Genomic DNA, 24,582 nt, shown 5'->3' on the forward strand with positions numbered 1-24,582 from the left:
AAAATTACAGTAGTAACAGAGATAATTGTCAGCATCTTTGGGAGTCAACCTGAAGAAATAGTGCTGCTAAGTAAGAAATACAGATGAAAGTATGTAAGAGAGCAGGGAGGAAGATAATTATGCCATGGCACTAAAACAAAGGTAAAGCTGACTAGGGGACCTGAGGCCACACCCCCCACCCCAGCACCAAGGACTGGAGGACCTGAGGCTGTGCCCCCTGCCTAGCGGGGCTTCACAGGAGACCTGAGGCTGCACCCCCCACCTAGCAGGGCTTGATGGGGAACCTGAGGCTGTGCCCCCCACCCTACAGGGCTTGACAGGGTTGGGGCTGGCCAGGTTTGGGTCTTGCGAGATTTCGAGGTACGTGCAGGTGGGCAGGGACTTGACTCTGGGACCCATAGCACTCCCCAGTCTCTGACAGGAAGGAGATTTTCATATACATTTTACTAATTTTCTTTTATCTCTGACACTTCTATTATAGAGAATGGGCAAATAGCAATATTAAAATATTTCCTCTAATTAATTCCCTTTTAATGTGCATGAATTTCATGCACCGAGCCACTAGTGTTTTAATTAAAACCCTACGCTGTTAGATCTGCTCCTTTTTATTCCAGAAATACATTATTTCATTGTCTTTTTGTTGCTTCAAGTTGCTTTCTTAACTAAGGCTAATTTAGGCTAATATTATATTTTGTTTGACTTTCCTGAGCCCTCATCAAGTGGTAGAAGGAAGTTAATCCAGAAATGTGTTAAGGAAAGATAATGTGGAAAAAACACTAAAAATTATCCATCTTGAATGAGGAACCTTGGGAGACCAAGTATCTCCCCTCTACCCCAAATCTCACAAAATGGGGAAAATGCATACATTAAAAGAAAATGAAATCCATGTATGATAAGATACACTTCCATAATATCAAGGAAGTTCTCATCTCAGACCCAAAAAGATCTGGAATAAGTCACATGAGACTCTAGTTCTTATTAGGGACTTGTATTGTTAAACACAAATTCACTTATTGAAAGGACTGATCCATACACATAAGGCACCCCAAAAGGCAACTGCACCTGTTTTCTGACCCAGAGTCCTGAAAGTGGAAGGAAGTTTTCCTTCCAATGCCTGAGGAAGTTCACATATTTGCAATAATGAAACCATTTTTAAAAGATGAGTCACTTCTCAGTTTTGTTCTACCTAAGGCTAAACTAATGGAGTCAAGCTCCATTGAGATGACTCTCTTGTCAGTGTGCTTCCAACCAGCCCAGTGGCAGTCAGCCTAGATCAAGGTTTGCAAGTGCAAATTTTTTCATTCCCCCATTATTCTTTTGACTTAGGGAAATTTTAACTGAGTAGTCAGCTGGTAATATATGCACTAATACTAAAAACACACATGGGAAAATTTGAGTCAAGCTTCATGAAAGGCAGCGTCAGCTGAGTTACATCTTTTTATCTAATGTAACTGTGGTTTGCAAAAAAAATATATGAAAAGTATATAAAAAATACAGACAACTGAGCTTACATTAAGGGTATATCAGTCCTGTCCAGTGTAGCTCAGCTGGTTGGAACTTCAACCTGTGCCCCGGAAGATTGTGGGTCCGATTCTGGTCAGGGCACATACCTAGGTTGTGGGTTCAATCCCCAGTCAGGGCCTATGCAGGAGGCAACCGATTGATGTATCTCTCTCACATCGATGTTTCTCTCCCTCTGTCTCTCTGTATCTCCCTCCCTCCCTCCCTGGAATAAATAAAAAAAATTTTAAAAAGAGTGTATCAAGATGTTAACCCCTTAGTCAATTAAATCACCCTCATAGTGTGGTGTTGAAAAGAGCATATATATGTGTGTGAATATGTTACATATGATGGATTATGTATGATAAAATTATTTATACTGGACACCAAAAAGAGATCAGATTCTTACCTTTTCAAGTATGGCATTGCCTTGGTGAGGACTAATGTTGTGCTCACTTATTTCTCTCTTGTATTTATATTCATAGATGTGGTCAGTGATATTAATCAGCAAAGTTGATGGACTAAAGGCCAGTTGTCCACAATCATACACAGTTCCACTCTCAATATCAGTTGGTGCAGTGGCATATCGTAAAATTAATCCCATAATAAGGCCTAAAATAAAGAATAAATAATTGCACTTGAGGAACACAGTCTAAAATGTTCACTATTGTATGCTTTTAAATATGTGATTTGGAACCTGTAGAGTGGCAGAAGAAAGAATTGGGTTGTTGCCTCCTTTGGAAAATTGTTTGCTCTTTCATAGACACCAATTCAATAGGTTGTATTGTTAAAATATTTGTGATGAACATTACTGCTTGAATACCTAGCATATACTCCCCCCCTTTTTTTTCTTTCTAATGGACCCATGAATTTTGGAGAGAAGAGCTACCCACCTCTTTTATCCACCCAAGTGCTTCTAGAAAACCTCTGCTTTGTGAGACACTGAGTAATCGAATCAGCTAGGAGACAGAATTCCCTGGGAAAAGTTTCCAGTCCATGGATCAGCATATCCTATCTAATAATAGACAAACATGGTAATTAACCATACCTCCGACATGCTTCCCAGTGGCTAATCAGGGCGATATGCAAATTAACTGCCAACCAAGATGGCGGCCGGCAGCCAGGCAGCTGAAGCAAACAGGAGGCTTGCTTGCTCCAGTGATGGAGGAATCCAAGGTTCCCCGCCTGCTGCTGCCGGCCTCTGAGCTGCAGTCTAAGAAACAATGTTGCAAAAATAGAAGCTAAACAATCCCCAGAAACCTGCTTTCGGCCAGCAGGACCACAACATTGTTTCAATTATAGAGCAAACGCAGATCCCTGCTTTCAGCAGCCGAGGTCTCAGAGCTGCAGCCGGGCCTCAGAGCTAAAGCCGGCTCTCAGCTCCAGTGACAGCCATAGAAGGTAAATAAATCCCAGAATAAAAAAAAAAGAAAAAAAGGAGAGTTTGGGAGCTTCAGTCGCCCACAAGCCTGAAAACGGCCCTCAGCCCCTTACCCAGACTGGCCAGGCACCCAAGCGGGACCCCCACCCTGAAGCAACAAGATGGCAGCTAATATGCATACTGAAGGCGGGCGGCAGCAAGCAAGGCTGTCTGTGGTCCGGACCCGGATCTGTGACCCTGCCGGGAGGCGGGCAGTGGTTGAGGCTGTCTGCTGTCCCGGGACCCGGATCTGTGACCCTGCCGGGCGGGGGGCAGTGCTTGAGGCTGTCTGCGGTCTGGGACCGGGATCCGTGACCTGGTGGGCGGGGCAGGGGGGGCAGCGCTTGAGGCTGTCCGCGAGACCGTGACCTGGTGGGCGGGGGGCAGTGCTTGAGGCGGTCTGCTGTCCCGGGACCCGGATCCATGACCTGGTGGGCAGGAGGCAGCGTTTGAGGCTGTCTGTGGTCTGGAACCGGGATCCATGACCTGGTGGGCGGGGGGCAGCGCTTGAGGCTGTCTGCTGTCCCGGGACCCGGATCTGTGACCCTTCCCGGCGGGGCAGCAGCTCGCGCAGGGGCGGATTGGCTGGGGTTGGGCAGGGCAGGACGCCTGGCTTCTGCCCAGCTCCAGTCACTCTGGGCAGGTGAGCAGCGCAGAGAGCCTCTGGACAGTGGAGGCAAGCCAGCGGAGGGCGGCCTGTGCTCCCCACATGGTGGTGGTGACAGCTGTGAGTGCACCAAGTGGAGCCTGCAGACTGAGCTGAAGTAACACCTGCAGGCCATCAGTGCCCAGGATTGGCTGCTCAAGATCCGCCTCCTGGACCAGAAGGTGCAGGATCGCAGGGACAGCCACCGTGGCGGGCCAGACTGACGTCCTCCTGGCTGCACCACGGGGGTTTGTGGATCTGCAAAGCCAGAGGCCTCTGATGTGCACATCCCCCCCTGGCGTGCGAACATCCCCCAGCACACTGTCACCCTCCCGCACCTGCAACAGTTGCAAACCAAGGCCTGCACAAGTTCCCACAGCACTTCCATCAACCCAGCATGCCTAACACCCCCCCAGGATGTGCACACATCCCCTCTGATGCGCTCACTTCCTTTGGAGAGTGTCTGGGTGTTCTGGGTGCTGAGGCTGGGCGCCTGTGAGATGACAATGAGAGGGCGGAGTGGTGATGCCCTGTTCCCACAGAGGCCAGTGCAGCTACGAGATCACCTCTGGGGGGGTTAATGCAGGTGCTGCGGCGGGAGCAGATGCAGACAGACACACCTGGTGGGCGCAGGCGGCCTTCGCTGAGGTGCCTTCAGTCAGAGTTCAAGATCAAGAACCCAGAGGCGGAGAGGAATTCCATCCTCTCAGTGAAACAGTGGGATAGTCGGGGCGACTGTAGAGGAAGAATGTGCACTTTGGGTGCCAGCACCCATGAGCGAAGGCTGCCCTGACTGAGCCTTGCTTGCTTGGGGCCTAGCGCACTCCTGCCGGGCAGCGGGTGACAGGACGTGCTTTTCCGAATTAATGAGAGAAAACGTTGATTCTCCTGCTGCCCACGAAGGTGGAAAGTGAAGTGGGGAGACATGTGGGGAGCGAGCGAGGTTCCCTGTCTGGGGGTTCCAAATCTGCTGTTGCTTTCTTTCACTGCTGACTAGAGATCTACAGGGTGTCCCCCAAAAATGTATACACACTTTGAATACCTACTAATTCCAATGGTTTTAAGCATAAGAAAGAAACAACAATGGAGCTGTTATCTGTTAAAAGTGTGGGCACAAACAGGCAGTTGGACATTCCCTGAGGGGTCTCAGATTGGAGAGAGTGAAGGCCAGACTGAGGGGCCCCTTCCCCCCGCCCCCATCCCAGTGCATGAATTTCGTGCACCGGGCTACTAGTATATATATAAGTCAGTCTTGTCAGACTAAAAAGAAGCACTTATATGGTTGGGGGAGAGGTGTTCTTATTTTCTCCCTCAGGACATAACCAAGGCAATATATTTCCCCACTTTTTGCTGGCAGATATCTGTGATCCCTTGAAGGGATCCAGTCCAAGGACATAATAAATATACTGAGGAAAGTAGGACTGAGATAAAGACAGAACCCAGGTCCTGGTTGACTTAACTGAGCCACTGGATCAGCCTATCCTGGAACTACCCTAATTCTAGACTTCATGCTATGTGACATAGTATATTCTCTAATTTTTTAAACAATTGTGACTCAAGTTTCAGCTTACTTGTATCCAAATGCATCCTACTAGCATAACATTCTTTTTACTGAAGAGCTGAACCCAAGTCACAGTCCTTGACTTATGAGTGTATGAACTCCGTTAGGATGCTCAGGGTAATCTGACCACTGTGAATACTCTTTACATGACAAATTTATTAACAAGAGCAAAGAAACTTCAGAGGCCTACACATTCCTCAATTTAAAAATAAGATTGATATATGTGTTTTAACATAAATTTACTCTTTTAAGATAAAACTCACTCTTTAGAACATCCACTGTTGGTTGTTTTACCACTCTCTTGTGAATCCAGTCATACAATAACTTTTCATTTATTTAATAAAATATTTGTGGGTACATATTTTGTGCCATATATTTACTGATTTAAAATAAAAACACAGTATCAGTCCTACAGAAGCTCATGTTTGTAAAATAATAACTATACATGAACACAGTTATAATACAATGTGATGTGTGCAATGATAGCTGGTGAGCTCATTGTGTTGTATGAGTATAGAGTGAAGATATTCCAAAGTCTTTGAAATGATGCAAAGCTTTAGAAGAATCATAAATGGCCACATAAGAGTTGTCCAGATGAGCTGAATCAGGGAAGGAGCTGGGATCCAGGCTACATCTATAGTTGACAGCACATGAGGAACAGCAGAGATAGCTGGAAATCCCCATAATTTATGTTCTCCAATGTGCAGAACAGCTGCTGAGAAGGGGCAGCCAGAGATTGGGTTTCCTGGCTGTCTTGCATCTGGTTGGGTTTTCAACAATGGAATGTAAGCAAAAGTAATACGTGCCACTTCTGGGCCACAACATTGAAGAAGTAGGAGAGTTTTCTCTTCTCTCTTTTCCCTATTATTAGATGGATGGGAAGAAAACAAAAGCATCTTCCCTGAGACACCAGGTGGGGTAAAACATCATCAACCAGGAGTACCTGCATTGGACTATTATGTGAATGAAAAGTTAATGGTCTGTTGCATAGTTACTAAATGTTAGTGTTTCTGCCTCAACAGTCACTAAGATAACTTAACGAAAATAACATATAAATGCAGAGGAGAGGAGAGAGAGAGAGAGAGAGAGAGAGAGATTGAACTCTCCACTGTAGACCAGAGGTTGGGTCACGTCATAAGGAGGCCCCTCTGCCATGTAAGAGTTCTCAGTTTTAACCCAATGGCAACACAGAACTATTGAAATATTTTAGGTAGTAGAGTTAAACAATCAGATTTTCATATAAGAACTATCACTTGAGCAACAATATGGAGAACTAATTAGAATGAGAGGTGAGAATGAAAACATTCCCTTCACAAATATTTTTACTTTACTTGTTCTTCTGAACACTGAGGGAGCAGGGCACTCAGACAGGGAGGCTGAGCACTGAGAGAGCAGGGCACTCACAGGGGGCTCCTCTGAACAGCCCAGTGGCTGGAGGATGCCCACTCAGCCCTGCCACCACTTGCTTAGAAATGCTCTCTCCCCACTGAGGATGGGGCTGCAGGAAGGTCTGACAGCTGTCCCAGCATCCACAGACTCTCTCCCCATCAAAGGACTTTCCCTCAATAAGTCTTTGGTACAAAGAATATCTTCCCAGAGTCTGCTTCTCAGAGGACCCAAGTTATCACAGTGGAGAAAACACTCTGGCCTGCCTCTCCCCCATCCTGAGGGTTGAGAGGCATCATCAACTTGGCGGAGTATGAGGGCAGCAGGGAAACTGCTGCCTCACATGCACCCACCTGTGTGCCCCTGCTTCAGCAGCAGTAACCCCTAAATCCCTGGTGTCATTGGCCAGACACCTACCCACAGAACTTCGCAATTCTCTTGACAGCCACCAGCCCACTCAGCACTTTAGCTTCTGCTGACAGGAATATGAAGGGTTGGGTTATCCACTCCAGCACAATGTATGAGGGCAAGTGACAGAGTAGCATTGGTAGTAGGAAGAAAATGCAAAGAAACAGTTGTTCAAGCTGCAGGATAAAGAAAAAGTTCCAACCACTTAACAGAGAGGGAAAGAAGAGACTGGCTTCCTCTGCCTATGGACACACACCCAGTTTCATTGGGAAGTCATGAATCAGGGCTCTACCTCCTCAGGAAAAAGAAGAAAGCCTGCCCTGGCAAAGCAATGCCATCCAGCACATGCATTCACAGTTCTGATCCCAGGCTGCATCCTCAAGAGCATGACCCTTCACTGAGCTCTTTCCCTGGCCATCTGGTGGTGTCACCTTCTCCAGGTAGAAACTCTAGTCCAGATGCATCCCTTACCCCACCAGTCTGGCCATCTGGGCAGCTGGGGTGGCAGTAGTGTGGACCTGCTCTTCAGTGAACTCCGACCTGTCCCCAACAGCATACAGGCCCAGGATGAGGCTTAGACAATAGACCTCACCCCTAAAGCACTCCCATCCAACAAACTCCATCTCAAGTCCTATCTGTGGGGACCTGTGCACTGGACAGCCTGTGTCTAAGCCCCCTCATCACTGAGTTCTTACAGAACTCACAGTTTAAACCACACCCCTTATGGCCCAATTTTATAAAGACTTATTGTTTAGCATTGCTTTGCAGACCTTGGCTCTGTCTGCCCTATGAGACAATGAGACTGCTTAGGACAGAGACTGTGTTATTCTTCATCTCTTTCCTCTAGAAAAGCTAAACACTTTAGGCAGCATTATAACCCAACTTCCTCCAAGTCCACAAACTCCCTTGAAGTCCAGAATAAGAGGATCCCCCAAATGTATGTAATTAGTGACCAAAATTTTAAAATGTCACATGGAAGGAACATCACAGCCAATGCTCTGATGCTCCTGTCCTCACAGAGCTTGCCAGCAGATGCCTGACAGGCAGTGATATGGTGGCGTTTCTGGGACAAGACAGAGGAAGGAAGAGAAGGATGGGGAAAACACCTCATCAACACTGTAAATGAAAAGCATTGAGAAATATGAGCCTTGGATCTCTGGACTGGCTCTCACTTCATCGCCACATTGAAAATATGAGAAAACTCCACTCCACCCTACTTACATTTTCACACCACATACAGCACACACAAGGCATTGGTCTAGCACTGTAGGAGTTATAAAGAGGAATAAAATATGGCCTTTATCCTAACATAAAATGTTCTAATGCTGCTAGCCCTTTCCTCTTGCTCAGTGCTGTGATCCTGACTTCCAGTAAGGATCAGGTTGAACACGTGTCTCTAAGTCTCTTCCCACAGTGAGCCTGCAGTGCACAGCCATATCCCCTAGGACTGACCATCATTCTAAGTGACCCGAAGCATTTCCTAAAGGGGCTGTTATGAGAATAACACAGATGGGGATTTCTTTAAATACATAATTATAGTTATACAAAGTGAAACAGATTTCAGAACCATTACTAGAACACAAAGTGTTAAAATATCTGGCTGTGTTCAAGACTGCTGTCTCACACACTGGCACTGCCATGGCTGGTGTGCGCACATGGTCCCACACACTGGCACTGCCATTGTGTGCTCTGGCGCACTCCCTCAGATGCCCTTCCTGTAGCTCCCCTGGAGGCACACAGCCCAACTGTACATGCGTATCTAATCAAACTCTTCGTAGATGTGGATTAAAATGCCACATGATGTTGGAGAGAATTCAGGAGGCTGTGGCAAATGGAGTTAATGCATAAAGACTATGGAAGAACTGTGTCTTGCAGTTCTTTCCCTCTGTGCATTCAGGGGCTACAAGCGTAAGCTAGATAAATGAGGCATTCTCCCTTACCAAAACAAGAAGATAAACCCTCAAACTGTATAATATCATATTCCAACTTCCTAAGTGTATCAGACACCATGCATTGCCAACCCAGCATCCATCTCCCCTTTCCCCAACAAAGACCAGATCTGTCCAGCCCTCCCCACATGTTTATGATAAGCTGGACTTCATTTCCAGATAAACGGTGTTTCTATTCCCTGTGTGGATAATTGGTTCTACAAGAGCATGTGACCTGATCCCAGTCAATAAAAGTCAAGGAAAGCTGAATAGGAAGCTTAGAAAGTTTGGACATCCTAAGGGAGACAGATGAGAGATGATGCTCTTCTTCCTCAGAATAACTCAAATCTGCAGCCAGCCTGATGCTGAAGTCAGCATGAGAAAAGCAGAGCAGAGAACAGGAAGAACCTGGGTGCATGATGACAAGAGCAGGCTGTGGAATCCGCCAACCCTGAAGACTGCTCTTCTCTGGACTTCTGGTTATAGGAGAGAATAAGTGTCCTTATTGCTTAAGTCTTTTCCAGTCAGGGTTTCTGTTACTATCAGCTGAATGCATCCTAACAAATAGAAACAAGTCTCCATCCATCAAAGTGTCAGAAAAGGCTTCACAGCCCTAGCCAGTTTGGCTCAGTGGATAGAGTGTTGGCCTGTGAATTGAAGGGTACAGGGTTCAATTCCGGTCAAGGGCACATGCTGGGGTTGCAGGCTTGGTCCCCAGTAGGGGGCGTGCAGGAGGCTGCCGGTCAATGATTCTCTCATCACTGTTGTTTCTATCTCTCTCTCCCTCTCCCTTCCTTTCTGAAATCAATAAAAATATATTTTTTTAAAAAAAGAAAGAAGAGGCTTCACAGAAGAAGTTTTTAAGGATGTGTAGGAGTTCACCAGGTGAGAACAGGGCATGGACTTTCTAGGGGAAGTATTCGAAACTTAATGAGCGTAGTGCTAATGAGGCACATCAAGCAGTTTGGTATGGTTGACTCAGCAGCTGAGATCCAGGGCCCCAACACAGCTGAAGAACAGAAAGTGTCCAAGAAGGAGAAAGTGTTGGCAAGAACATCTTGTGGAAAAAGTGAGTGAGCTCTTTGCTAGCTAGCAGATTTGCTCTGTTTTGGAGCAGAGGAAACTGCATTTGGAGACAATTATCTGAAGGAAAAAGGAGATTGCAATACAGTGAAGACATGGAGAGGAAATTAACATTAGAAATCATTTCTATTTATGTGAAGAAGAATTCAGCAAAGGAACTGAGTAGAGGAGCTTCGAGATGATAGGAATAAAACAGATCCCAAGGAAGAGTGCTCTTTCCCATGAGTAGGACTTTTTATAGTGGGAGACTCTTTAAGGCAGGGAATCTGTGATGTTATTTCAGTCATTCAGATTAAAAAAATAAACTAGGGATTCAAATGTGGGATGAAGAAGGAAAGGGTGGGAAAATATTCTAAGAAAGCAGATTCAGTGCACAGCATTAAAGTCTTTAAGAGAGTAGCCATAAATATTAAATGGTAAGGGACATCTCTACAATTTTAACTTTTTTACTTGATACTTACCCACCTCCCCCATCTTATCAAAGCCTTTGATGTAGTGAGATAAAATGGATTTGAATTTCAAATGCTAAGTGCATTTCCTAACAGTTTTCCTTCTAATACCAACTAGTTATTTAGTCTTTTGTTCTTTCTCTGCCCTCCTACCAACCTTCTGAATTCAAAGAACTACAGGAAAGTGTGGGTGTTGCTATTAAAAGGACACAATTTATTGCTTTGTGCTGGCTCACTGTCAACTTGTTTTGGTAAAGAAAAGAGTCCCATAAGGGTTTCAGAGCAGATCTGGAGCACCTGCCAGCAAGAGTATCCCATGGTATCTCCAGGTAGAAAGTGGTCCATGAGGGTATCTTCTTCACAATTTTTGTCTTCTTATAGGACAGCACATGTGGTAAATGACAGAAAGTCCCAACATCAGATCTTCCACCATGGTGGGGTGTCCAATGTTTGCCCTCATCCTTACTGTAGGGCAACACATACATGCACACATGCATGAACACAAACATGTACAGACACAACATACACAAACACATTTCACAAGACTCTGGGATTCCTAGCAAGCATTATGGACAACTTCTTTAGAAATGATCTCAGCCACCAAGTTGTACATAATCTAACACTCTTCCTTGCAACTCTCTTAAGAAGTTTACAGAAGAAATATATAGAGCTTTCTAACTAGATACATACTGACTAAAACAAAATGATTCCCTGCTTTATAATGTTTACACAAAACTGTCTATTTTTCTCAAACTACAGTTGAAAACATTACAAAGTATTGTAAATAGTGAAAGAGGGAGGGACTGTCCAACAAATAGAGATTGTCTCCCAAACCCCTCTTCATCACAGGAGGGTACAGGGTGAAAAAGAGAAAAGATAGGGGAAAAAGAGGAGACAAATCTAGGCATTTTTTGTTCAATTTCATTTCCCTGGTGAAGTAGTTCTCACACTATAATGCATCAGAACCCTCTAGAACAGTGGTTCTCAACCTTCCTAATGCCGCGACCCTTTAATACAGTTCCTCATGTTGTGGTGACCCCCAACCTTAAAATTATTTTCGTTGCTACTTCGTAACTGTAATTTTGCTACTGTTATGAATCATAATGTAAATATCTGATATTCAGGATGTATTTTCATTGTTACAAATTGAACATAATTAAAGCATAGTGATTAATCACAAAAACAATATGTAATTATATATGTGTTTTCCGATGGTCTTAGGCAACCCCTGTGAAAGGGTCGTTCGACCTCCAAAGGAGTCTCGATCCACAGGTTGTGAACCACTGCTCTAGAAGGTGGTTAAATGCAGGTTTCTGGCCCCCAGTAGAGTTTCTGAGCCAGCAGGTCTGGGCTGGGGCCTACATATTTGCATTTCTCACAAGTTCTCAGGTGACCCTGTTGCAGCTGGTCTAGGGGCTACACTGTAAGGAGCACTGTTCTGTAAGACAAGAGTTCCTACCAATATGCGCACCATGCCAGCATGGAATGTTTCCAAGTCCATGTTATTTCAAGACTGTGCTCACCGGTTCTTATAAAGCTTGGAGAGCCAGAGGTGTAATTAGTGATTCTACCTTCAGTCTCTTCCCAAAACTCAATTCAATTAAACTGACATACAATGAAAGCCATGGTCCACATGAAGAAGACACTTTCCCATTTCAAACTGTTTATAGTACCTTCCATGCCCATTCTGACATTCTCAGGATGGAAACTCAGAATGGCTGTAGACTTGCCACACTGCTGCCCTTGCCACTGGGCACGTGTCTCCAGGTCGGCCTTGTCACTCTCCAGACCTGGGACATCTTGATCCCAGTGTCTTTCCAACACCTGGCTTTCTGCTTTGGACAGCATAACATCTCTGTAGTTTCAAGAAAATAGAAAAATATAGCTACCCACCTCCTCTCCCCAGCCTTTCCCTATTCTGGACTTCCTGAGAGTTAGCTTCATGAGCAGACCTTGATGAGAGGACAACTGTGGCCAAAACTTGAGAGCACTAGCTTTCAAAAACAGTATTCTTGCCAATTCTTCTGTATAGCCTTGGCCAAGCCATAAATGTCCTGAGTTTCCATGTCTTTATGTGCAAACTAAAGGTCATTGTGTACATTTTGCATGGATGTAGTGAGGATTAGCAATAAGGTACACAGTTATTAGCTATCTCAATCTCTTCTAGAAACTTCTCAAGGCACCAGCATCTGGCAAAGAGAACATGAGTTTTATGGTCCTGGGCTTGAAGCTCAGCCTTATTGGTTACCAACAAGTTAAGTTTTGTCTCTGAGTGAGAGCTTCCTCATTTGTAATATGAAAAAGAAAATGCCTACCCCCCCCCAAGCAAAGGTGCATACATATACACGGCCAGGTTTGTGATAGCCTGTGGCTGCATAGAGCCAAACCGCCAAAGTATGAGTCCCACTGATGGGGAAAATGAGACATTTTGGGGGGGGCTAGCAATCTGAATCTGTGCCAGTAACCCAATGCACATTCTTGTTAGCCTATAGTCTAGTCACTGCTCCTTCTTTAATTATCTGGTCTTTCAAGACTTATTTACCTAAGTACTACTCCTATTTTAGAGAGGCCATAAACCATGAACAATACATAATCCCCAGATGGAGTTATCAGTGCTGGCACCAGGCCAGGCCTTTAGGTACAGTCTCACGGCCCCCATCCCAACATATGGGGCTTTTTGCAAAGCCCACGAAAGGTCTGGAAGTGCCATCCCATATTTGGGGGACAAAGAAACCAAAAGGTATAAAGGGGAAGCTTCCTCCATATTGGTTTGCTCAGGATTTGGAGAGAAACAGTCTCCCCTGAGTCACTGTACCGGTACATGTGAAACATCTGAAAATAAATGGGTTTTTCCTGTGTCTCCAAGTACTCCTGTGTGTTCTTTGGTTGCCTGGTAAATTCTATAACACCACCTGGGGCATTTAAAAGTCCTATGGCCTTAGGCAAGTTACTTAATTTTTTGGTGCCTCAGTTTCTCCACATAAAATGGTTGCTGTGAGGATTGAGTTAACACATGTAAAGTACTTATGATAGTATAGATCCCATCTCTATGCTATGTTAGCTATTATTATTATTGTATTTTTATATAATAGATGTTTAGCAAACGTTAGTTCTTATGTCCTCACTTTACTAACCATATAACTTGAGTTAAATTTAGATTGTATATTATTGCTGTAAATAGTTTGAATCATGAGTTCATTGTCTTGAGGAGCAGAGTCATCTGCTCTTAGAACTGAGTGCAGACCCTCTGAGGCCCCACAGTCCTGTGCTCCCAGGGTTTCCTCTGTAGCTCCTTGGGGACACAGAAGCCCAGCAGAATAGATAGGAGGATATTTCCTTAAAATTAACTTTTAAAAACCTACAGAGGACAGTGCCTGTGATTTTCCACTTTTTAACCTTTCTTTAGCTAACACTTCACAGCAGGCAAGCCTTGCCTTGGCCTCGGAAGTTCCTTCAAATCAGTCTTCTTATTCCGAAAAGAGAGCAAGCTGAGTTCACTGGGGTCATAACCCTAATCTCCTTTTCTGCAGAGCCCTTCAAATAAAACCAGAGTCACCCTGATGTTCGTGCAATAGGCATCCACAAGCCCTGACCCAAGGCTGCCCTCACTGCTCTGTTGGTGTGACCTGCTCTCTTCACCTTTCTGAGAAAAACTCAGCAGCATTTACCAAACACTCATCCCAGAATCAGAACCAGAAGCACTCAGAGTGGAGAAGTAGCACTAGCTAGAAGCCTGTCTGAGAGAAAGGGCTGAGTGTCCTAAGCCCATGGGTTCTGGGAGGAAACTGGTTTGGGTACGGATGGCTGAGAGATGCCTGGGCTGGAGGGAGTCATTCTTGGTCTGAATTCTGAAAGACTTTTGCAGCTGAAAGGGAGCTTAGTGATCTCTATTTCCTTTCTTCCTTGTTTTACAGATGAGAAAAGTAAGGCCAGAGGTTAAGTCACTTGAACAAAGTAATGCATCTAACTCGGAAAAAAATTTTTTATTGGGATTTAAAAACTCAAATGCCCAATGGATCCAATGCTTTCTCCATAAAGCCTGACACATATGAACCAGTAAAACCTTGGGAAGGATCTTCCAGGTAGGGAAGGTGGGGAGTATTGTGAGCCTATCCCTTGGGCTGGGCAGGCCTGGAGACAGGGTCAGACTGGAGCAGGACATATGGATCAGCAGGGTTGAGCCATGTTTTGTCCAACAACCCAATTTTATCCTGAGCATCCTCTGAGCAGTGCTAAGATGAAATGGATGCCTTATGATTTTTTAAAGAACGATGGCTTTAAAAACCTTGCTGATTCACTATGTAACTATATTTTCTTTAAATTTAAAAAAACATGCTTCTGAATGAACTAAATTGGCCCTATTATACTGCTAAGTATACTCTTAAGAATCAGATATAATTTAATAGTTTAATATGACTTAGTTTAATGAATTAAAAATATAAACTTTATGGCTTAAAATTTCACTTCTACCCACTAAATAATGAGCAAAATGTCCACATGAATTCAGAGGCTGTGCCATATATTGTAAGGCCACGGAGTCAAAGGTGGAATTCTAAGAGGTTTAAATTGTCTGTCCCTAAGCTTTAACCCCAGCCCTTGAGCACAGGGCATTATGAGTGTCCTATGAAGTAAGGAGGTGCCCAGTGATGTGTAATGGAACTCTCAATGCTATCAGGACACCAGGGACATTTTTCTTTATGAACAGGAGCTGGAGACACAGACCTAAGTGAGCAACGCTAAGTGCACCAAGCTGCTATCAATCAATACTTTGACCATTAATAGTCATTTAGGCTTTTAGTCCAATTTAGATTAGTATCTTCATAGCATATATTTTAAATTAGTTATGGACTCTCATCCTTCCATTTTGAAATAATGAGAGCCATAGTATATCACGAGACACAATTACCCATTACTATTCCTGGTGAGATAAAAATATTGTTAGAATATTGCCACTAATTTTTAAAAGCATCCTGTGGCCCTCAATACCAAGACAAAAGCTATTTTTCATATAGTGGATTTTTTGGATTTGGAGTAGCAGCTCTATCTCCAAAGAACAAATTCAAATCAAACAATACTTGCAAGGGTGGGCAAAACTAGGTTTACTGTGCCATTGTGACATTCTATTGAGTCAATAAAGCTATTTGTAATAATTATAAAATGCATGTCTCTTTCCATATGAAGAACTGCATACCTACTTTTGCCCACCCCTGTATTTTAAGGTTAACAACTTGGAAATTGTTTATAACATTAAGTAAAAGAGCAGTGAAATGTTATGTTTAATCACTTTTTCTTTCATTTTACTTTAACTGCTCATTTCCTAAGGCCCTGCTCCCTAGAATGTTTTCGTTGGATTCTCTGGTATACTGATAAAATGTATCAATATCTATTATGTCTTCTAAAGACTATTTGAAACATATCAACTGAATACCATCAGGAAGGCAGATGGCACACTGGGCTGAGGTATTACAGAAAATTTGTTGTTTTAGAAAAATAGCTATGTTTCTCGAGACAGAGAAAATGTCACATTATACAAAAAGTTAAGAGCAAGAGCAGTATTTAGGCCATCGAGGGCTGTTAGCCAACTTCATTGATAAGTATTAGGTACCTCCTCAAAAAGTTTTAGAAGATGCTTCATTACAAGTATATCCATCTGTAGGGTGAAGATGACTGAGGTACACTTAACTCTCAAATGTTCATCTCCTTTAAAATTTTTTTTAAATTTAAATTTTAACCATAGTTTGGTTTATTTTCTTCCCCATTGATTATCATCATGATCTTGGTAGGACTCCAGCAAAAATCATGAGTTTCATCCTTGAAGAAAGAGGGGTTTATATGGCCTTATCCTGCAATTTCCCTCTTGGACTGCCTAGAAAGTGGAATCTATGAGTAATCCTGAAGCATAAACAGTATGAGGATGCAACTGGAGCTCACAGATACCTCTTCTCTCCAGGACAATCAATGAGAGAATTGACTCATTTTAAAATGCCTTTGGCATCTCTTGGAGATGGATGTTGAATCCCAGCACAGTGGCTAACTAATTAAATAACCTTTACCTCTATAAGTTTTTATTTTCTCTCCTGTGAACTGAGGATGTTGGACTTGTGCTAAGGCCTCTTTTCACCTGTGAATTTCAAATTCACTTACAGCTACTGAGCAATTTATTTACTTGGCCTCTCCTCTCCCCTTATCATTTAAAGTGTTTATTAGAAAGTCCCATCTTGTTCCTCTGTTGTTTCAGACTATTTTGTTATATCACTGACAGAAAGTCTCTAGTAAGCACTGGGATTTAAACTTTAGATCATCCCTAAAGAAGAACTATGAGAAATCACTAATGACATCCTTATGGACTATTTCAGAGACTATCAGTGAGCGCTCTTTTAAGACGGACATGAACCTTATTACATATGAAGAGGAGTAAAAGCACATGGACCATGACATGAGTGGCTATTAAGTTTTGGGGAAGTTATTTCACTTTTTTGAGATTCACTTTCTTCCTCTGTATAATTAGAGAGCTGGAGAAGATAACCTCTAAGATCCTCTTAAATTCCAACAACTTTAATTTTAGGTCAACAAAAACATTAAACAACACTAAAAGAAAATTATTTTAATTGATTATAGCTCAAGATAACTCAAGGAAAACAAATTCTAGTACTGGAATAGTAATGTCTTCACAATTTTATAATCCTTTTACAATGCACTGTTTCAGAAATTGCTTTCAATAATGTTGGCATAAAATAAACTGTGAAATGATAGAAATCAGACAGCTCAACTTACTCTCACTCTCATTACCTTTAAGCATAAACTGCCTTAATAATACCAATCTAGAGAAATGCTATTTCAACTATAGTGCAATGTGCTAATATTTATCACTTCAATCACTACTTAAAAGTATAGGATCCCTTTGAGACAGTATGGAGGGACCTGGAGAGTATTATGCTAAGTAAAATAAGCCAGTTAGAGAAAAGCAAGTACCATATGACTCACTCATATGTGGAATATAATGAATAAAATAACCTGATGAACAAAATAGATCCAGAGACATAGAAGCATGGAACAGACTGTTGAATCTCAGAGGCAAGGCAGGAGTGGGTGGGTGGATGGAAAGAGATCAACCGAAGAACTTGTATACATATATGCATAACCCATGGGCACAGACAAATAGGTTGGTGAAGACCTGGGGCAGGGGTTGGGCATGGGCTAGAAGGAGTCAGTAGAGAAAAAAAAGGGACATATTTAATACCTTCAACTTATTGTCACTAAAAGCTAGAGGTCAATCTTTATTAGATTTTTTTTAAGTATTTCATGGAGTTTTTGAGGATGAAAGGTAATCTGAAAAATTTCAGGTGCAAAATAAAAGTTACATTTATTTGTTGTGAGTACAAAGTATATTTTAATTTTAATGTCACCAAATTTAATTAAAAGTTTTACACAACAGTATCTCTATCATAGATAAGCTGAAATTGGTAAATAAGTCACAGTTCAATCAAATTCAGGGCTGTGAAGAAATCTTTCCCTCTAATAAAGATTTCTAATTTTAAAATCTGTAGTTTTGCTAAACCATATGTAGCCCTTTAATGTAATGCCTAGAATTACATTGTTTCTGGCTCTTCAAATTACATCTCATATCCTCATTGATTATTTATTAGCTAACTCAAGAGAAAGATCCTGGCCCACTGATGATGGAGAAGGGCAAGTGTCTGGAGCTTCGGGCTTGACATCTGACAATATCACTTCCTTTCTGTTTGAGAGTTTTGTTGTTGATTTAAGACTCTTAATACAAAGAAATTTAACTCTGTGCTCTGAAAGGCTTAGTTTGTCAGTCTCCTGAAAGGAATTACACTGCTCAGCCTGAACTTTCTGCCTCCTGCTCCAGTGTCTCACAGTGGGATCCAGTTAGGGCGAGGCAATCCTGATTAAGCATCATTATTATGGGGACTTCGTTGGGTTAGCTTAGCATATAAAATGTGGATTGATCCCATCCCTGAACCTGAGTGACATTAAAGGCCTCAGGACTTCCAAAATGATAGAAGCAAAGTATGGTAAAAGCATATTCTTTGCTATGAATTATAACAATGCCACACCTGTCTCCACTGTGCTCAAAGTTATTATCCATTATCAGGCTGAGATAACAGTGGTAAAGTAAACTATTTTCATCAATAAGATCAGTTTTTAAACCACTGGTGGCTTGGATTTTACTTTAAAAGATGAAAGTATAGCCTGGATAATCTTTGTCACATTTTATTCTGAAAAGAATGACATTGTAAATTACACAGAAAAAGCAACACTTTGAGAGTTTTAGATGTTAAACAAGTGCATTTCCACACACCTTACTATGGAAAAAAAAAGATACATAGGCAATAATACTAATAATGACAACAATTACAACTGAGAAAGTCTGAAATGAGGCTAAAAAATAGAAAGTACTGCATTAAGAAACTCATATATCAGAAGATAAAACATTGCTCATATAATTAAAATGGATTTTGACACAATTAGTGCAAAAGGGGGTGGAGAGCGTTTTTGCAAGTTTTCTTCTTGAAAACTTGTTGGTGTAAGGGATTTACTTCAGACATTTTTGTGATATTAGTTCTAGAACTTTCTAATGCTCCCAGGTCCCTGCTGCCATGGCAGACATCCTCCCCAGGTCTATCTTTACAAAGAATTCCAGGTCTGACTCCACACATGACAATGGCCCTGCATCTTTCCCCAGACTTGCCAGTCCTGAGAACAGGACTCTGACTTTTATGAGATGACAAGGCAACTGTCAGCAGCTAACTGTAGAGATGAGCATTCCTTATGTTACAGCACCTTCCACCAAGCTACTGACTTCTTGGTGGGGGCATTTCCTCCAGCTTTGGCACTGAGCCATCTGAGCAGGAGTCTCCAGTTTCCCAAGCAACATGCTTCCCATCAGCCTTGCAGGGGCTGCACTCACCATACACCATCTCTCCTCCGGTCTCATGCAGGAAGCGAAAACGATGATTTTTAAATAACCAGATGGTCAAAATGGTCAGGATGAGCAGAAAATTGAAGATGAGCAGCTCCACGGCTCCCTGGTGTTGGAACTGGTCGTCATCCTTCCCTGCCAGGAGTCTGTGCTGCCTCTCCATCCCGTCTGTGTAGGGGTCCTCATAAAACCTGGCAAGGGCTGTTTTATCGGATTTCCCGCAAAATAGCCGGCTGCCAGAGGATTTCAGAGTAAACACTAGCTAAGTTGCCACTTGATGAGCATTCTGCTGGCTTGGCATTCACATGGCTTCTAGTTACAACTTCCTGTTTCTGCCTTAAAGCAGCCCCGTCACTTTTCAAACTCTGCAGTTTCATCCTGACTCTCAGTCTTAAAATAATACACTCGACAAAATTATCTTCCACCTGGGACAAACCTTTGATCTTATTGGTTCAAATAAGTCTCCTTTAGCTGCATAACTGGTGAACTGTAGATAAAGAATAAAACAGATCACCATACATCAGCAACATTTTCTAAGTTCAAAAAGCCAATCTCTGAATTAGGACCTCAACTCACATGGGAGACTTTTCCTCCCCAACCAAATCCCACCAGTGTTTGTCAGGCTGGTTTTTTGTTGTTGTTGTCTTTCAATTCATTTTTTGTTCTCTGAAAAGTTCAAGACAGTATTCCATGGCTCTGCTGCTTTCTCAGCGAATGCTACAATGTGATTGCCGTCTTGGCCCTACAATGCAATTAGATACATCCCAGGGTACATGAGGGTTTTCATCATGTCATGAAATTATCATAACTCAGGAGTATTAATCATCTGATATCCCCATACTTGACAGAATTAATTCAATTTATACAGTATAAGTGGTTCATTGGGTAGGATGAGTCCAAATACTCCTCAAAAGGTCTTGTCACTAAAAGCTAGAGGTCAAACATGCAATATATTGGAAGCTAACAAGTTCCTGATAGCAGCTTCACCCACTGAGAAAGGTTGACCCACTTCATTTAAAACTGCTGCTTCTGCTGGTTTGCCTTCTGTGACTTTAGAAGCTGACTTCCTCTCAGGGTTGAACTCAGCAAGTGGTATTTGTGTGTGCTGCAGATGTTCTTTAACACTCTGCCCTCTTTGGCAGGCTTATCTGTGATGACTAATATTAAAATTGTTCTGAAATCTGTCAGCTAATGTTTGCAAGCACTTCGTGAAGCTTTCGCTAGTAGGTTCTATCTTCATCATTTTGCAACCCCACAAGTCCAGACTTGAGTTATTAGATTTAGGAGATAACTCAAACTTCAAACCTGGGAATGTTCTGTCTTTTTTTTTGCCGGGGGGGGGGGGAGGATCATTATTGATTTATTTTGATTCCTTTTCATAATTGTGAGTACTCCATCTGGATAGAATAAACTTTCTTGTGTTGTCTTATCCAATCTCACTATCTTATGCAATTAAGAGACTCAGTGGAAGAATTGAAGGCCAGTAAAATGTTTTGATATGCTCTTACATTTGTTTTTAAAAGTCCTAAGTGTGCTGTCAACATATTCAAATAAGTATATCTTTAATAAAAAATAATACGCATGGCTTCTCTAGAAAAAACTGGTACGATCTGGCATACTGGGTCTTCTTTCCCAAGTGGCCACAGCTGCTAAGGCTGAGTAGGTACAGCTTCCGTTTACAACCGCTTTGCCACAACTCCCATTCATCCCATTTCACTCATTACATTCTGCTGTACGAAATTAAGAAAATGAAATAGAAACACATATCAATTTGTTATCTACTAAGGGCCAGAAAATGTGCTGGGAAATTTAATCGAATTTAATATTCATAAAAACACTTCCACAGATGAGAGAGTTAAGGTTCAGAAAGGGTTAGTAACATACTCAAGAATGCACAGAGAGTAGAAATAAATTTAAATGTTGGTTTTAATGGCTTAAGATTCATTTCAGCTAGAGCAGTTGTTCTCAACCTTCCTAATGCCGTGACCCTTTAATACAGTTCCTAGTGTTGTGGTGACCCCCAACCATAAAATTATTTTCGTTGCTACTTCATAACTGTAATTTTGCTACTGTTATGGAATCATAATGTAAATATCTGATATGCAGGATGTATTTTCATTGTTACAAATTGAACATAATTAAAGCATAGTGATTAATCACAAAAACAATATGTAATTATATATGTGTTTTCCGATGGTCTTAGGCGATCCCTGTGAAAGGGTCATTTGACCCCCAAAGGGGTTGCAACCCAAAGGTTGGTGACCCACAGGTTGAGAACCACTGAGCTAGAGTGACCAACTCACCTTGGCTTGCCAGAGGCTTTCCAGGTATTATCACTCAGAAGTCCTGTGTCCCAGGGAACTCCGCAGTCCTGGGCAAACCAGAGCAGGAGGTCACCCTAACAGCTCAGGCTCTAGAATTTCCCAAATCCTGTACTGTCAATAATAACTGTTTTTTAATATATCCTATCTAATAAAAGAGAAACATGGTAATTAGCCATAACTTTGCTACCTTTCCCATTGGCTAATCAGGGCGATATGCAAATTAACTGCCAGCCAAGATGGCGGCCGGCAGCCAGGCTACTGACACAAACAGGAGGCTTGCTTGCTCCAGTGACGGAGGAAGCCAGGTTCCCTGCCTGCCACTGCTGGGCTCTGAGCTAATAAGAAACAGTTACAAATATAGAAGCTAAACAATACCCCAGAAACCTGCTTTCAGCCTGTCCGGATCTCAGAGCTGGAGTCACAACAAAGTTTCAAATACAGAAGGTAAACAAAGCCAGAAACCTGCTTTCAGCAGCTAGGTCTCACAGCTAAAGCCGGCTTTCAGCTCCAGTGACAGCCATAGAAGGTAAATAAATCCAAGAATTAAAAAAAAAAAAAGGAGAGGTTGGTAGCTTCAGTCACCTGCCAGCCTGAAAACGGCACTCAGCCCCTCACCCAGACTGGCCAGGCACCCCAGTGGGGACCCCCACCTTGATCCAGGACACCCTTCAGGGCAAACCAGCCGGCCCCACCCGTGCACCAGGCCTCTATCCTATATAGTAAAAGGGTAATATGCCTCCCATCACTGGGATCAGCGGAGCCACGAGGCCTCCTGGCCCCTGGATCAGCGTGACAGGGGCAGTGCCCAAACCCCCTGATCGCCCTGCGGCTCTGTGTGTGACAGGGGGCAGGGCCACAACCTCCCTATCCTCCCTGCTCTGTTCATGACAGGGGAAGGTGCCCCAACCCCCTGATCAGCCCTGCTCTGTGCCTGATAGGGGGGAGCTCCCCAACCCCCTGATCGGCCCTGCTCTGTGTGTGACAGGGTGCGGCGCCCCAACCCCCCCATGGGCCCTGCTCTGTGTGTGACGGGGTGGCGCCGCAACCTCCCCATCGGCCCTGTCCTGAGTGTGACAGGGGGGAATGCCCCAACCGCTTGATCGGCCCTGCTCTGTGGGTGACGGGGCGGCGCCTCAACCTCCCCATCGACCCTGCCTTGAGTGTGACGGGGGTGGCACCCCAACCCCCCAATTGGCCCTACCCTGAGTGTGACTGTGGGTGGCATCACAACCTCCTGATCCGCCCTGCTCTGTGCATGACAGTGGGCGGCGCCCCAAATCCCCAATCAGCCCTGCTCTGAGCCCAACCAGGGGCTGTGGGGCAGGCACCTAGGGATTGGGCCTGCCCTCTGCCACCTGGGAGTGGGCCTAAGCCAGCAGGTTGTTATCTCCCAAGGGATCCCAGACTGTGAGAGGGCACAAGTGGGGCTGAGGGACACACCCCCGCCAGTGCACAAATTTTTGTGCACCGGGCCTCTAATAAATATATATATATATATATATATATATATATATATATATATATATCTACACTAATAAAAGAGAAACATGGTAATTGGCGTACGACCGCTACCCTTCCCATTGGCTAATCAGCATATCCTTATGCAAATTAACTGTCAGCCAAGATGGCGGCCGGCAGCCAGGCAGCTGGAAGCAAGCAGGGAGGCTTGCTTCCTCCAGGGACTGCAGACTGCAACGCTCCCCGCCTCACTTGCCAGACTCTCAACTGCAACTCTAAGCAACTATTACTATGTTGCAAATAAGAAGCTAAACAAAACCGGCTTTCAGTCAGCCCCAGACCGCAACATTGTATCCATGTTTTCAGCAGCGAGGCCTCAGAGCTAAAGCTGGCCCAGAATAAAAAATAAAAAAAAAAAAAGAAAACAAGGAGCGGTTGGGAGCTTTTAGTCAACTGCCAGCGGGAAAACAGCCCTCAGCCCCTCAGCCAGCCTGGCCAGGCACCCCAGTGGGGACCCCCACCCTGATCCAGGACACCCTTCAGGGCAAACCAGCCGGCCCCTACCCATGCACCAGGCCTCTATCCTATATAGTAAAAGGGTAATATGCCTCCCAGCACCGGGATCAGCATGACAGGAGGCAGCGCCCAAACCCCCTGATCAGCCCTGCTCTGTGCCTGATATGGGGGAGCTCCCCAATCCCCCGATTGCCCTGCGGCTCTGTGTTTGACAGGGTGCAGCGCACCAACCCCCTGATCGGCCCTGCTCTGTGTGTGACAGGGTGCGGCGCCCCAACACTGCCCCCCCCCACGGGCCCTGCTCTGTGCCTGATAGGGGGGAGCTCCCCAATCCCCCGATTGCCCTGCGGCTCTGTGTTTGACAGGGTGCAGCGCACCAACCCCCTGATCGGCCCTGCTCTGTGTGTGACAGGGTGCAGGGCCCCAACCTCGCCCCCACGGGCCCTGCTCTGTGTGTGACAGGGTAGAGCCATAACCTCCCCATTGGCCCTGCCCTGAGTGTGACAGGGTGCAGCACCCCAACCCCCTGATCTTCCCTGCTCTGTGTGTGACAGGAGGCGGTGCCCCAGCTCCCCTATCGGCCCTACTCTGTGAGTGACAGGGGGGAGCTCCTCAACCCCCTGATGGGCCCTGCTCTGTGCGTGACAGGGGGTGGCGCCGCAACCTCCCCATCGACCCTGCCTTGAGTGTAACAGGGGGCGGTGCCCCAACCCCCCAATCAGTCTACCCTGAAAGTGACTGAGGGTGGCATTGCAACCTCCCGATCCGCCCTGCTCTGTGCATGACGGGGTGGCGCCCCAACTCCCCAATCGACCCTCCTCTGAGCCTGACCAAGGGCTGCACTTAGGGATTAGGCCTGCCCTCTGTCACCCGGGAGCAGGCCTAAGCCAGCAGGTCGTTACCTCTCGAGGGGTCCCAGACTGTGAGAGGGCACAGGCCGGGCTAGGGGACCCCCC

General features: G+C 44.3%; 1 protein-coding gene across 1 annotated transcript in view; it reads right to left on the bottom strand.

Annotated features, from left to right (window-relative positions):
* The window catches only part of SLC9A9 (solute carrier family 9 member A9), a 766,430-nt gene extending 746,838 nt beyond the window's left edge, over positions 1-19,592 (bottom strand). The window contains 2 exon segments of the mRNA XM_070403739.1: positions 1,910-2,112; positions 19,317-19,592. Coding sequence (XP_070259840.1) covers positions 1,910-2,112; positions 19,317-19,491 — 378 coding nt within the window. The 5' untranslated portion in view covers positions 19,492-19,592.
* Between the last annotated feature and the right edge of the window lie 4,990 nt (positions 19,593-24,582).

The sequence above is a fragment of the Myotis yumanensis genome, unplaced genomic scaffold, assembly GCF_028538775.1.
Source record: "Myotis yumanensis isolate MYYU_CA2020_CCGP unplaced genomic scaffold, mMyoYum1.0.hap1 SCAF_2, whole genome shotgun sequence".
Classification (NCBI taxonomy): Eukaryota; Metazoa; Chordata; class Mammalia; order Chiroptera; family Vespertilionidae; genus Myotis; species Myotis yumanensis.